At 38.3% G+C, this 14,813-nt stretch overlaps 1 protein-coding gene across 23 annotated transcripts in view; it reads left to right on the top strand.

Moving 5' to 3' along the window:
* Positions 1-14,813, top strand: part of LOC134661654 (protein tramtrack, beta isoform) — a 506,900-nt gene that overhangs the window by 227,867 nt on the left and 264,220 nt on the right. Inside the window, exon 5 of one of the 23 annotated variants that reach the window (XM_063518153.1) lies at positions 3,007-3,259. The exons of 21 other annotated variants lie outside the window; for them this stretch is intronic. In XM_063518153.1, coding sequence (XP_063374223.1) covers positions 3,007-3,245 — 239 coding nt within the window. In that variant the 3' untranslated portion in view covers positions 3,246-3,259. Of the gene's footprint in view, positions 1-1,646; positions 1,901-3,006; positions 3,260-14,813 lie in introns of those variants that run through there. One more of the 23 variants, XM_063518118.1, reaches the window with a different exon arrangement.

Raw genomic sequence — 14,813 nt, 5'->3', positions numbered from 1 at the left:
GCAGTTTTATTTTGTAGCTCATTTTGTGTCTGATTCCTGGGCAAAGACCTCCAATTCTTCCACGCAAAGTAGCCATGATGAATTTATCCCAGCATTTCGATCCATTATTTCGGTATTGTAAAGAAAAATTTAAAAAGTATGGCAGGTCGGTATTTCATAATATGTATTATGTAGTACCTACATTACGATACAAGTGCGAAAAGTAGGAAATTCGCAATGAGTGACGATAAATTAAAACACGACCGAAGGGACTTTTAATCGACACGAGTTGCGAAGAGAGAAACATTTTGAGTTCTTAGACCACTGTAAATAACATTTGCGGCGCTTTGTGATTCCTAAAACTGGTGATTTCTACTGCGGTTGGCTCTTCTTCTCAAAAGTTTGCCGACCTGCAATGAATCATCGAACGCAACTCGGTATTTAAATCAGTAATTTTCCAGTGACCTGGGTGAGGAATCTCCGCGGCAAGAAGATGGTAGTCGTTAACGGGTACAGTTACTGTCACCAGCAGACTTCTATGCACACCGCGCGCTGGATATGCACCACGGGGCGCAAGTGCAAAGCGCGTGTCATCACTTCTAGGGAACGAGAGATTGTGAAGGCTGAGCTGGACCATTGCCACCCGCCGCCGCAGTACTCGATTCGAGATGGGGTCTACTTAAAACTGTAATAACTGATTAGGAGTTAATAATAATAGAACTAACGCAAATTATGTTTTATATCATCATTGCCCTATTTCTGTCTGTCTTTAAACATGTTTTGAATAGTCGACCTTACTTAATTTTTTGTAACGTGTTTGTTAAGAACCATTAAAATATTGTACACTAGAGCTGCGCTGAGTGAGGATAGGTAAAGTGATTCTATTGGTTCCTAAGGAACACATCCCTCGCTACGTGATACGTGCGATGACGGAGACGTGCGATTGCGATGACACGTCTTCAGTGGAAATGCAGCCTTCGAGAGTCAAGCAAATTTGATTTGAAATGGACAATGTAAAAGGCACATACATAATATAATTTACTTTCCTTCAATGTCACGAGCCTCTTAACTTTTAATTTTTCAGCGACCTGGACAACAGGTGCCCGTGGCAAAGAGATGGTTTTCAACAACACAATCAATTCGGCCATCGCAACTGTGCAGGCTGAATGGGTCAGACTGGGAACGGGTAACTATGGCTACTTATAAAATTGGGCACATTAGTCGGTTAAATACTATACTGACGGAAAAATAGGTTGACACATACGATTGAATTTTGTATTTTTATAAATTCTCTAATTAAACGTGAGTAAAAGTAGGTATCATACTAAAAAATATTAATGAACTTTGCATTTTAACATATTTATTATCCCTAAAAATTAGCCCGTCGAGTCAGACTCGCGCCCCAAAGGTTCCGTAGGTACCCTTATATACTCGTAATTATTTCCCTATTTCTGTCTTCAAAAATGTTTTGAAAGTCGACCAATATCCATAAAATTACCTACCTATTTACTTAGTTTCTTGTAGTGACAATAATGTACTCGTAATTTCCCTTTTCAATCAGACTAGTTCAGCTTTAAAGAGTACGATTTAAAACAGACAAGTAAAAAACACACATGATATGTCTTACAATGTTGTACTACAACACGTCTCGTAACTCAATTTTTCAGTGACCTGGACAACGAGTGCCCGCGGCAAGCCGATGGTCGTTATCAACGGCTACAGCTTTTGTCACCAGCATACTTATACCCACACGAAACGGTGGATTTGCACCTCCAATTCTGGTTATATTAAGTGCAAAGCGCGTGTCATCATTAATACGGAAGGACAGATTCAAAAGGCTGATTTGAAACATGATCACCCACCGCCGAATTACGCGATTCGAGATGGAATGTACTTTAAACTGTAGGCAAAAATGATAAAATGCATAACTATGATGAAACATAGATATACAGGATATTTGGTACATCTTTGACAAATTAAAACGGCAGATAGGTTGAGTCATTTGCTATCTTCTCATTCCTAGAAAAAAAATTGGCCACGGCGTTTTAACTACTACGCACGTAACAATTTGAAATTTACGAAAAACTGGCGTAGACCTGAAAAAATGCGCATTTTTTTTCTAGGCATGAGAAGATAACAAATTATTATACTATTACTCCGGGAGACCCTAAGGACTAGCTAGCGCTAACCTCTCCGCTTACTTCTACCACCATCAACCATCGCTGGCAAAACAAAGAGGAAACGCAGCCAACATAATGGGTTCCATGCCGCAGGTGGAGCTTTTAGACGGGATGTTTTTAGTTTCATGTAATACTAATTTAAGCTTTATAGTTTTTACTCATGTTTTGTAAATGAGTAGGTATTATGTCTTCAGTATACCACACATTACATTACAGAATTGTAAACATTAAAATAACGTTTTATATACGCGTTATTTGGCTATTAATTTCTAGCAGCTGGTTATCCGTTGCTTGAAAATCTTTATCGAAAGTTGCAGCTTCACAACTCTGCATGAAGGCCGACATTCATTCACTCGAATGCGAACATTGCATGAACTTCTTTTGACTCCTCAATCTTTGAAAACTTTTCTCAGTAATTTGGACGACGAACGCCCGTGGCAAGCCGATGGTCCTCGTCAACGGGTACAGCTTCTGCCACCAACAAACTTCTATCCACACGAAGCGTTGGGTTTGCACTTCCAACTCTGGTTATATTAAGTGCAAAGCGAAAGTCCTCACTAATGTGGAAGGACAGATTGTGAAGGCTGACTTGAAACATAGTCACCCACCGCCACCCGTAAACTGTAGACAAATTAAAAAGACAAAACGTATAGGTAAATACATTAAAATTATGTAAATTTTTGGAAAGTCTGTCAGTCTACTGTAAATTGTAGAATAATTTGAACTAATAGAAATTAAAAAGATAAAACATACGTCCCCTCGCTTTTTGACATTTGTCTTTCCTCACTTACTAATTTGTAGCAGTGGATTAGCGGGTCTTCAATGTTAAGAATCCTGATATTTTCAGTGACATGGACGACGAATACCCGCGGTAAGCCGATGATCCTCATCAACGGCTATAGCTTCTGCTTCCAGTTCAAGTCTACGTACACGAAGCGGTGGATTTGCACCTCGGCCTCGGGCCAGAACAAGTGCAAAGCGCGCGTCATCACTTCCGCTGGAGGAGAACTTGTGAAAGCTGAGCTGAACCACAACCATTCGCCGCCGCATTATACGATTAGAGATGGGGTCTACATTAAATTATAAACAAAATGTATCTGGAGGTAAGACGAATAAATACAGAAAAGAGCTTGGACTATTTTTCTACTTAGTGGCAACTGTATTGTTAATGAAATTTGTATATACAGTAGTTGAAGGGTATACGGAAAGAACATGACTGTCTATTCACTGTGACAACATTTTGAGTTATCGCGGTTTGAAAGGAACGATGTAGGTAATTTTACCTATAGATATTATTTTCGTGTGTGAACAAGTGTTTTTAAAGTAAGAAAAAAAGGAGTTATACATATTTATAATTGCAGCGGTAACAGAAGTTGTAACCTTAATAGTTAATTGAAGGCTCTACATTATGAGATTAAAATCTAAATTTCCAAAAAAAAAGTGACTAGATATGTTCTTTCCGTTTACCCTTCAGTTATAAAACACATGTACCGTTTGTGCCAAAATAAACATTCAAAGTTGGATTTTGCTATCAACATTGTTCATATTTTATGATGCCTTTTTGACGCTACTTAACCGAAGTCCTGGCAGTACACAGTAACTAAGTATTCGGATTTTCGAACCGAGGACGCGGGAGAGTGCACAATTCTTCGGAGCTAACGGATTCGCTGTCGAATAATGATTGATTTGATGTAATTTTTGTAAGAATTCTATTACAACTAAAATAACCTATTTTTCAGTTTACTGGTTCAAAAATCAACGACGGAGAGACGTATGCGTAGTCAACGGCTACACGTTCCGGCTCCACTGCCGGCATGTAAACTCGCTCCGATGGATCTGTACGGACGCGTACGGGACCATCAAATGTCGGGCCAAGGTCATGACCTCGCATGAAGGAGAGGTGTTCAGCGCTGTGCTGGAGCACTCGCATCCTGCCCCGAACTTTGTAATTAAGAATGAATTATTAGTGAAACTGTAGATTCCAGGTTCAAACACATTTTTATCACCAAAGGTGGCAAGCAAGCACGCTCCGAACTTATTTATGAACGCGGCGGCGCTGTGTTAGGACACGAGCACTCGCACTGTAGATAACTAGTTCAAAAACTAGGTACCTTTTCATGGGGTACATTACATCAAGATATGTAGTAGGTAAGTAGGTATATCTTAATGTAATCGTGCGTGTCATCATGCTTAGTAAACGCAAAATGTTCAGCGTCCTTTCAGCGTTTCTCATCGTTCATGTTATCGAGAATTAGAGCAATATTTTGCGTAAGTACATTAGAATTTTTCTTTTTTGGCATTTTAAATTGCACTTTTATATGGGTGTACCTACTTCTATACGTGTTGTCTAAATTAAAACCTTTTTTAAATTTAATTAATGATCTTTTTACATAAGGTATATATTAATTAAATTAAAAAATAACCCAGACCCAGACGACCCAGGACCGACGGGCCTTGCGACGCATGATTAGAAGGGCCGACCCCAAGTAAATGGGAAGGAGCCAGGCAAAAGAAGAAAAAAAAAAAACATGTGTTTTCTATATTATATTTATGATAATTAACTTTTCCAGTGTCCTGGGTCAAAAACCAGCGCGGCAAAGACATGTGCACCGTCAACGGATACACATTCAGCTTGCAAAAACGGCAATCCAATACGCTCCGATGGGTCTGCACTTACGGGACCAACCGATGTCGCGCCAAGATCTTGACCACGCGCGGACGGGATGTGTTAAGTGGGCTCTTAGACCATTCTCATCCTGCCCCGAACTTTGTAGTCAGTGATGGGTATTTAGTCAAATTATAGGGCAAAGGTTTGTGTCTGCACTTACGGAACGAATCGTTGTCGCACCAGCACCAGGATCTTGACCACGCATGAGCGGGAAGTGTACGTCTGACTTTTAGACCATTCCAATCCTGCAACGAAATCTTTAATTAAAAACGGATTATTAATATTACATAATTAATTATTTTTATTGTTTATTCTGTATTTTAGTGTTAAGTATTTCTTTTTGGCATTTTAAATTGTATTTTGATGATGGAGACAAGAGGTGGCAATGGGAACTCAGTGATAAATAGAATTGTCTCGAAGAGTTTTAGTTGCCTGTGGAAATAAAGAAGAATTCCTGATTGAAGTGTCTCTTTGCACATTGAACACGTATATTTTAGGTTTCTTTATCTACCTTGGAATAAGGATGAATTAGTGATGTTTACCGTGCTTTATTCAATATAATGCTTAATAAGATAAAACTTCTGCAACGTTTAATTTGAACGTGTTATTTTACATGGATGAATATAATTTTAAGCCAAACAAAGAGTTACTTTTTACCACTTTTCCTCAATACAAAATATAACCAATACTTTCCTGTAATAATTATATAAGTATGTTTTTTGAGTAAGAAAATAACTACTGTATCCTTTCAGTGATTTGGGCCAAATCTACACTCGGGAAGGATATCTGCATAGTCAATGGCTACACATTTGTCCATCATGTGACGAGTAATACTACGATGCGATGGGTCTGCACGAGCAGTAACTATCACCGCTGCCGTGCTTGTTTAACCACGACGCTCGACCGCGGCGTTGTACGTCACCTATGGCACCACACCCATATACCTCCGGAATTTGAAATCGTGGATGGTGTTATTAAAAAAATTATGATTAAAAAAAGGACCATGAAATTAGTGAATTGGGACCATCTTTTCATTCGTAAATAACACAATGTAAGTTACAAAAAAGATACGTCAGAATATAAGTTGTTAAAAAATAGTTGTATGGCTACTTGTACTTTGTTTTCATAGTAAATAAGGGTTATTTGCACTAACTAAAGGAACTAGGATTTACAACGCAATAATAATATTATCATAAGCATATTATAACCGGAAAATAAGATAACATGATTCATCTGATGTAAATATATTGCCAAAACTGAGCTGATTGACTGAGCTGGAACGAGGCCAAGACGGTTGCTCAAGACAGAAAGTTTTAGTTGCCCGTGGAAAGAAAGAAGAATTCCTGATTGAAGTGTCTTTTTGCACATTGAACACGTACATCTTAGGTTTCTTTATTTATTAAGGATCCTTGGAATAAGGATGAATTAGTGATGTTTACCCTGCTTTATTCAATATAATGGTTGATAAGATAAAACTTTTGCAACGTTTAATTTGAATCTTATACTTACATGGATGAATGTAATTTAAACCAAACAAAGAGTTACTTTTTCACATTTTTCCTCAATACAAAATATAACCAATAATTTCCTGTAATACTTATATAAGTATGTTTTTTGAGCAAGAAAATAACTACTGTATAATTTCAGTGATTTGGGCCAAATCTAAACTCGGGAACGATATCTGTGTAGTCAATGGCTACACATTTGTCCATCAAGTGACGAGTAATACTACGATGCGATGGGTCTGCACGAGCAGTAACCGTCACCGCTGCCGTGCTTGTTTAACCACGACGCTCGACCGCGGCGTTGTACGTCACCTATGGTACCACACCCACATACCTCCGGAATTTGAAATCGTGGATGGTGTTATGATTAAAAAAAGGGCCAAGAAATTAGTGAATTGGGACCATCTTTTCATTCGTAAATAACACAATGTAAGTTACAATACGTCAGAATATAATTTGTTAAAAATAGTTGTACGGCTATTTGGACTTTGTTTTCATTGTAAATAAGGGTTGTTTGCACTAACTAAAGGAACTAGGATTTACAATGCAATAATAATGTTATCATTAGCAGATTATAACCAGAAAATAAGATACCATGATTAATCTGATGTAAATCAATGGGGTCGGGCGGTCGAAATATTTAGCAGATGGCGCCATCATAGCTTGCCCTGTCAGTCCCTAGAATTATGTCAAATTTTTGTTTTTTTAATGCTTTGGATGCCAGCCCTTTAAGCCAAATCTCATAGAAAAATAGGCAAGCTATGATGGCGCCACAGTTGCGAACCCCATTGCTAAAACTGAGCTGATTGACTGAGCTGTAACGAGGCCAAGACGGTTGCTCAAGACAGAAAGGCGTGGAAGGATCTTGTGGAGGCCCTTGCACCTTCGGGGTGCCCTAGGACAAATAACAACAACAACAACAAGTTGCCAAAAAATCAAGTTAAGTAATGCAGTAGCAGTTGACACCCGAATGTCACTTTTATCGTTCGTGAATGACGCCCGTAATCGAAGTAATATTCAGATAGTCAAAATGGGAAAGAAATATGTAATTAGATACATAATGATAAAAATATCATTGTCAATAGAATATTTTTGTTTTATTGCTCGTTACTATGTTTAAATTGTTTTATTTAACGTAATGTATCTAATGACCCGTAATATAAAACTATAAGGGCCACTTGCACCATCCCATTAACCCGGGTTTAAGCGGTTAAAGCGTTAAACCAGCGTCAAATTGTACTGGTAACCATGGCAACCGGTTAACTCCGGGTTAGTGGAATGGTGCAAGTGGCTGAATTTATTTTATGCTAAATATTACATTGTTTTCTTTAATTAAAATTTTATCAATAATTCCTAGATATTTTTTGAGTAAGATAATAACTACTTATGAACATTTCCAGTTACTTGGGCCAAAAATAATCGCGGGAAGGATGTTTGCATAGTCAACGGCTACACATTTAGCCACCAAGTCACGTGTATAAAAACGATACGATGGGTCTGCACTTACGGGACCAACCGATGTCGCGCCAAGATCTTGACCACGCGCGAACGGGATGTGTTGAGAGGGCTCTTAGACCATTCTCATCCTGCCCCGAATTTTGTAGTCAGTGATGGGTATTTAGTCAAATTATAGGGCAAAGGTTTGTGTCTGCACTTCGGAACGAATTGTTGTCGCACCAGCACCAGGATCTTGACCACGCATGAGCGGGAAGTGTACGTCTGACTTTTAGACCGTTCCAATCCTGCACAGAAATTTTTAATTAAGGACGGATTATTAATATTACATAATTAACTATTTATTATTGTTTATTTTGTATTTTAGTGTTAAGTATTTCTTTTTGGCATTTTAAATTGTATTTTGATGATGGAGACAAGAGGTGGCAATGGGAACTAAGTGATAAATAAAACTGTTTCGAAGAGTTTTAGTTGCCAGTAGACGTGGAGTTTTCTTTGCACATGGAACGCGTACATTTTAGGTTTCTTTATTTACCTTGGAATAAGGATGAATTAGTGATGTTTACCCTGCTTTATTCAATATAATGGTTGATAAGATAAAACTTTTGCTGCCTACGTTGAATTTGAATCTTATGCTTACATGGCTAATATAATTTAAACCAAACAAAGAGTTACTTTTTCACACTTTTCCTCAATACAAAATATAACCAATAATTTCCTGTAATACTTATATAAGTATGTTTTTTGAGTAAGATAATAACTACTTCTGAACATTTCCAGTTACTTGGGCCAAAAATAATCGCGGGAAGGATGTCTGCATAGTCAACGGCTATACATTTAGCCACCAAGTCACGTGTATAAAAACGATACGATGGGTCTGCACGAATAACTGCCGGGCATGTTTGACCACGACGCTCGACCGCAAAATTATTCATTGCCAATTGTACCACACGCACTTGCCCCCAGAATTTCGAATCGTGGATGGTGTTATCATTAAGAAAAGTAACAAGTATATGTTTCATGATTATCTTTTCATTCGTAAATGACACATGTAAGTTACAAGAGATAGATATAATTTGAATATAATTTGTGTAAAGCGCGCGGTTTAGTTGTTTAGTTGTTTTAGGTGTTTAGTTAGCTACTTAGATTTTGTTTTCTTTGTTAGGGTTATTTATATTATAGGTGCTTTGATTTACAACGCAATAATAATTTTATCATAAACGGATAGATCATAACCAGCAAATAAGATACAATGGTGAAATTTAAGTAAATATCCAAGTTTCAACTGTAAATATACTTAAGATTCATCAATATCATAGTTATCTTATGTTTCAATGGAGTTTTCTATAAACAATTCTTATACATGTAGGCACCCTGTTGTACCTAAAATCGAGTGGGGATCAGATTTTTAAGCGACAATAAAACTCAATAAAGTCTATTATCCCATTTTCGGATCCATATCTAAATCCCTAAAGTCTTTTCTCCTATCGATGCATTCCCTAATATTGTTTGTCATAATGATCAGTTGTCCTAACACGAAAAACCCTAATTTTGGTTATCCTAATATTGATTACTTATCTTAATGTTATTATGCATATTTTCTTTTTTGCGAGGGTCGCAGTTGAACCCTAACCTAACCCACTTTTGTGGCAGCAAGTTCTAAAACCTAACCATTTTTCAGAACCTTACATTATGGAAAATAATCGTTATGACAATTGATCGTAATGGCATGTGCCCATTAGGACAAACCAGTTAGGGCAAGTGACTTTAGGACAAACGTTGTTAGGGATTCAGAATGACACCCCCCATTTTCTCCTCATTTATACGTATGATACGACCTACATACTTCTTGTATTTGGCGTATGTAATACAAATTTATTTTTGTTTAGCGTAATAAATAAGTATAAAATATCAAAAATACTAAAATTGTATTAATATTACAAGATTTCTAATATTCATAGGCAATATTAAACTTTTAAGTAATTGACCGAATTTATTTAATATGTAAAGTGTTTACATAGTTTACATAATATGCAAAGTAGAGGTTGAATCCGTTTGGATTCAACCTCTACTTTGCATATTCTATAAAATAAACAACGCTTTAGTCATACGAATAACAAAATAACTATCTTCCATACTTTCAGTCGTTTGGGCCCTGAGTAAACGCGGCAAGCAGATATGCCTAGTGAACGGCTACACATTTTGTTACCAAGGCAAGACGAAGACGTCTATGCGGTGGGTGTGCACGTTCGGCGGGGGGTGCCGCGCGAGTGTGATCACCAACCACGCACACCAGGTGCTGCGAGCCACGTTGGACCATATTCATCCGTCTTTCAAGCATATTATCAGGGATGGTATTTATTACAAATTGTAATTGTCTGCCCCAATGATGGTATAGAGGTCAAATCTTTCTTGTCATGTGAAGTGTGCCTGAGTGCCAGTGTTGGCCGAAACGTTAATGCAATTGAAAATGTTGGCCATTAACCATTATAAATTGAACCTTAAACCGTAACGGACGATTACAGTTTACAGTTCAATTTATAATGGTTAATGGCCAACATTTTCATTTGCATTAACGCTTCGGCCAACACTGCTGAGTGCTCCTACACTGGCGGTTTTATAATGTCATATAACATTGTGAAACAGGAATAACATAATATAACATTACCAACACTATCATGTTGTTCCGACACGATGTTTTGTAACTGCCTGAGTAACATTAGAGTTTAAGAGAAGTTTTAAGTTGTTTTATAAACTAACTAGGTACTTTATCAATACGATATTGTAATCATGTCACTCACAAAACATTAAAGTTACTTTCTCGAAAGGAGAAAGACATTTTTGTAAGTTTGTTTTTGTGTAGGTATTACTTGCTATGATAAAGTAATCTCAATTGTAAAATTAATACTATACATATTTGTGCAAAACACTTTGTAACAATACACGAATATTTATATTATTTAAAAAATGTACTTGTATGATACAAGCAACCAGAAAGACTAACTTGCATCCAAAGTATATCCATTATATAATTACTATAATTAATTATTTGTGATTGTGATAGTAAGTAATTTAATATTCTGTTATTATAGTTCCTTTTTTTTTGAGCATTAGAAAAAAGGTAAACAATTTTTTTTGCTTTCATAAGTAATAGTTACTGAATTTTAAAAAGCGTTTTTCAATTAAAAGACACGTCAAGACCGCGCAGTCTTTTTCTAATGCTAAAAAACGAACTGTATAGGGGTAAGATACAGCGTTATATCTCAGTACATACATATGTAATATATGGTTAACTTATCGTTTAAAATCGTTATTAAAACGGTACCGTATATTTTCAGTGATCTTCGCTCGAAGTCCCCGAGGCAAAGACCTGTGCATAGTGAACGGCTACATCTTCTACTGCCAGCAACGCACCAGACGTTCTCTCCGCTACGTCTGCTCGCTCGGCACGAGCAAGTGCCGCGCCAGACTGCTCACAAGATATGGCGTTATATCTAATTACGTATATACTATCGTTAACTCATCGTTATTAAAACGGTACCGTATATTTTCAGTGATCTTCGCCCGAAGTCCCCGAGGCAAAGACCTGTGCATAGTGAACGGCTACACCTTCTACTGCCAGCAACGCACCAGACGTTCTCTCCGCTACGTCTGCTCGCTCGGCACGAGCAAGTGCCGCGCCAGACTTCTCACCACGTTGGATCACTACGTGTTCCGGTCTAGTCTGGAACACGCGCATCCGAAGCCGAAGTTCATTATCAGGGACGGATTTTATATCAAAATTAGGTAATTTCAGTGATCTTCGCCCGAAGTCCCCGAGGCAAAGACCTGTGCATAGTGAACGGCTACACCTTCTACTGCCAGCAGCGCACCAGACGTTCTCTCCGCTACGTCTGCTCGCTCGGCACGAGCAAGTGCCGCGCCAGACTGCTCACCACGTTGGATCACTACGTGTTCCGGTCTAGTCTGGAACACGCGCATCCGAAGCCGAAGTTCATTATCAGGGACGGATTTTATATCAAAATTAGGTAATTTCAGTGATCTTCGCCCTAGGTCCCCGAGGCAAAGACCTGTGCATAGTGAACGGCTACACCTTCTACTGCCAGCAACGCACCAGACGTTCTCTCCGCTACGTCTGCTCGCTCGGCACGAGCAAGTGCCGCGCCAGACTTCTCACCACGTTGGATCACTACGTGTTCCGGTCTAGTCTGGAACACGCGCATCCGAAGCCGAAGTTCATTATCAGGGACGGATTTTATATCAAAATTAGGTAATTTCAGTGATCTTCGCCCTAGGTCCCCGAGGCAAAGACCTGTGCATAGTGAACGGCTACACCTTCTACGGCCAGCAGCGCACCAGACGTTCTCTCCGCTACGTCTGCTCGCTCGGCACGAGCAAGTGCCGCGCCAGACTGCTTACCACGTTGGATCACTACTACGTGTTCCGGTCTAGTCTGGACCACGCGCATCCGAAGCCGAAGTTCATTATCAGGGACGGATTTTATATCAAAATTAGGTAATTTTACCCTGTTAAAGAAAGATTTTTACTTCCTTTATATATTGTAATTGGCGTAATTGTGTAGGCTTGCACATGTTTGCGTGTCCGATATGAAATGAAATGGCATAAAAATCAAATTCGAGCAGTAGTGAGCTGGAAACTTGCCTGCGACATATGCACAAGATGTAACGATTGTAGTAGAGATCATTTAAATGTCTATACATTTCAATAGATTCTATGTCGACTTTACTCTATATATATTTAATTCTTTCATAAGTTCCTCTATTTCATTAATAGGGATTAACTAGTAGTTCGCCCCGAACTGAGAACTCGCGGTTCGCCAAAAAGATCAATTGAATGCAGTCGTCAAAGCAAAGGATCGAAAACCGCGTGCAACTCATTGCAAGATCTGTGGAGCCCTTAATTGATAAATTTAAGTCACCATATAAATTAAAATAAACTATATCTGTGGTAAGCCGTAATCTTTCTTGTCAAATGTCAAATACTAATGTTATGTTTATTTTATTTCGTTTTTATCTTGCTAATTATATAAAAATCTTAAATTATAAATTATTATAAATGTGTAAACCGAGCACTTTCATTTGATACCAAACTTTCTTGCAATTAAAATGACCAGAATAGCAAGCTTTTTAGCATTTTAAGCTCTTCTAGCTCAATAACCTCTTGATCGAGCCTTCTCAAAATTTAATGACTAAAATATAATGCCCTCAACTTTACGTTCACCCAATTTCATCGAACGAGCGAGCGAAGCGAAGTGAAGTGAAGTGAACACACGGCTGGCTAGGGGCACGTCCGTCGTATTTCGAAAATGATGACCATTTTGGATTCCAAAATGGCGGCCATGCACTATGTCATAAAAGTCGTCATGGATGTCGTTTTATAGGTTTTAGGGGGCGCAGATTTCGAAAATGATGACCATTTTGGATTCCAAAATGGCGGCCATGCACTATGTCATAAAAGTCGTCATGGATGTCGTTTTATAGGTTTTAGGGGGCGCTGATTTCGAAAATGATGATCAATTTGGATTCCAAGATGGCGGCCATGCAGTATGTCATAAAAGTCGTCATGGATGTCGTTTTATTGGTCATGGTCAAGGTATAGGTAAATGCATCCGCGAGTTCACAGTTCGGGGCGAACTACTAGTTTAAATTAGAACAAATTTACTTAAGTTATTGTGTATCAAACTATCCTCTGATAGTTCAGCTTAAAAACATCGAAATACCGGGACGTGCCCCTAACCAGCCGTGTGTTCCAAATTGAATGTAAGAATTTCACTTCGCTTCGCTCGCTCGTTCGATAAACCCTAAGACCTCACTAATATTAAAATGTCAGTCATAATAAGTGTTATTCAAAGAATAACATAACTACTTATATAATTTAAAAATTGGTTTATACCGGCCGATCGTGTAATTTGGTTGGTACCTTTTACCTATCATATTCCTACTTAATAAATATTGTAGTTATAAGTGGATAAAGCTATGTATATTATGTCTTCTATCAGATCGATGTAACAATAATAATTATGTAAAATATTTTATTGAAATCATATATCATATTAAATTATACATCTAAACGTACATTCTATTATAATTATATGATTTTCCCCTTTACGCTATTGGACATAAGATTTTTACTATTATTTAATTTAATTACACACATTTTTGTTACAGCCTGTAGGTATATGCAAAGCAAAAACATAAAATCTTGATTGTATTTTCAGTGTTTTGGGCTAAAAATTCCCGCGGCAACGAAGTATGTATAGTAAACGGATACTCGTTCTACTGCCAAATGAAAAGGGCCAAGACCCTCCGGTGGGCGTGTACCCTCGGCACTGCGAAGTGCCACGCCGTGATAGCCACTACGTCCGGGCGTGAAATAATTCGCGCGACGTTGGACCACTCTCACCACGCCCCCAAGTTTATAATCAAAGATGGTGTCTATTTAAAGCTGTGATGGATTGCATTGAAATGTTTCAGTGTTTGAAAGCGATGTATTTTCTATTTAATCCTTATTTCTGATTAAGTGTTTGTGTTTTTTTATAAAATTGTATAACTAAAATAGCCGACGTAGCCCTGACAGCCGCTAAGCTTAAATGGGACTGGGCCGGACACATCTGCCGTATGCCAAACGACTTGTGGGCCAAGGAAACTACTGAGTGGACACCGAACATAGTGCGGCGTAGCGGCAGACCTCGAAGGAGATGGCGGCACGATCTTGACGTCTTTCGGGAAGATTGGCCTAATATTGCCCTAGAACGAGACGCGTGGAAGAAAGAGAGGGAGGCCTTTGCCCAGCAGTGGGACACAACAGGCTAACAAATAAATAATAAATAAATAAATAACTCGTTTATGTTGCACCTTTGGCAATACCAGATGCCACGCCATGATACCAAGTACGCTTGATCGTAATACGGGCCATAGTATGTAGATCATCCTCACACCGCCTCCATTTTAGTAATCAGAAATAGTGTCCATTTAAACCTTTGGTGAATTTCGTTGAAATTTGATA

The sequence above is a fragment of the Cydia amplana genome, chromosome 2, assembly GCF_948474715.1.
Source record: "Cydia amplana chromosome 2, ilCydAmpl1.1, whole genome shotgun sequence".
NCBI lineage: Eukaryota > Metazoa > Arthropoda > Insecta > Lepidoptera > Tortricidae > Cydia > Cydia amplana.
This window is presented reverse-complemented; position numbering and strand designations above follow the sequence as displayed.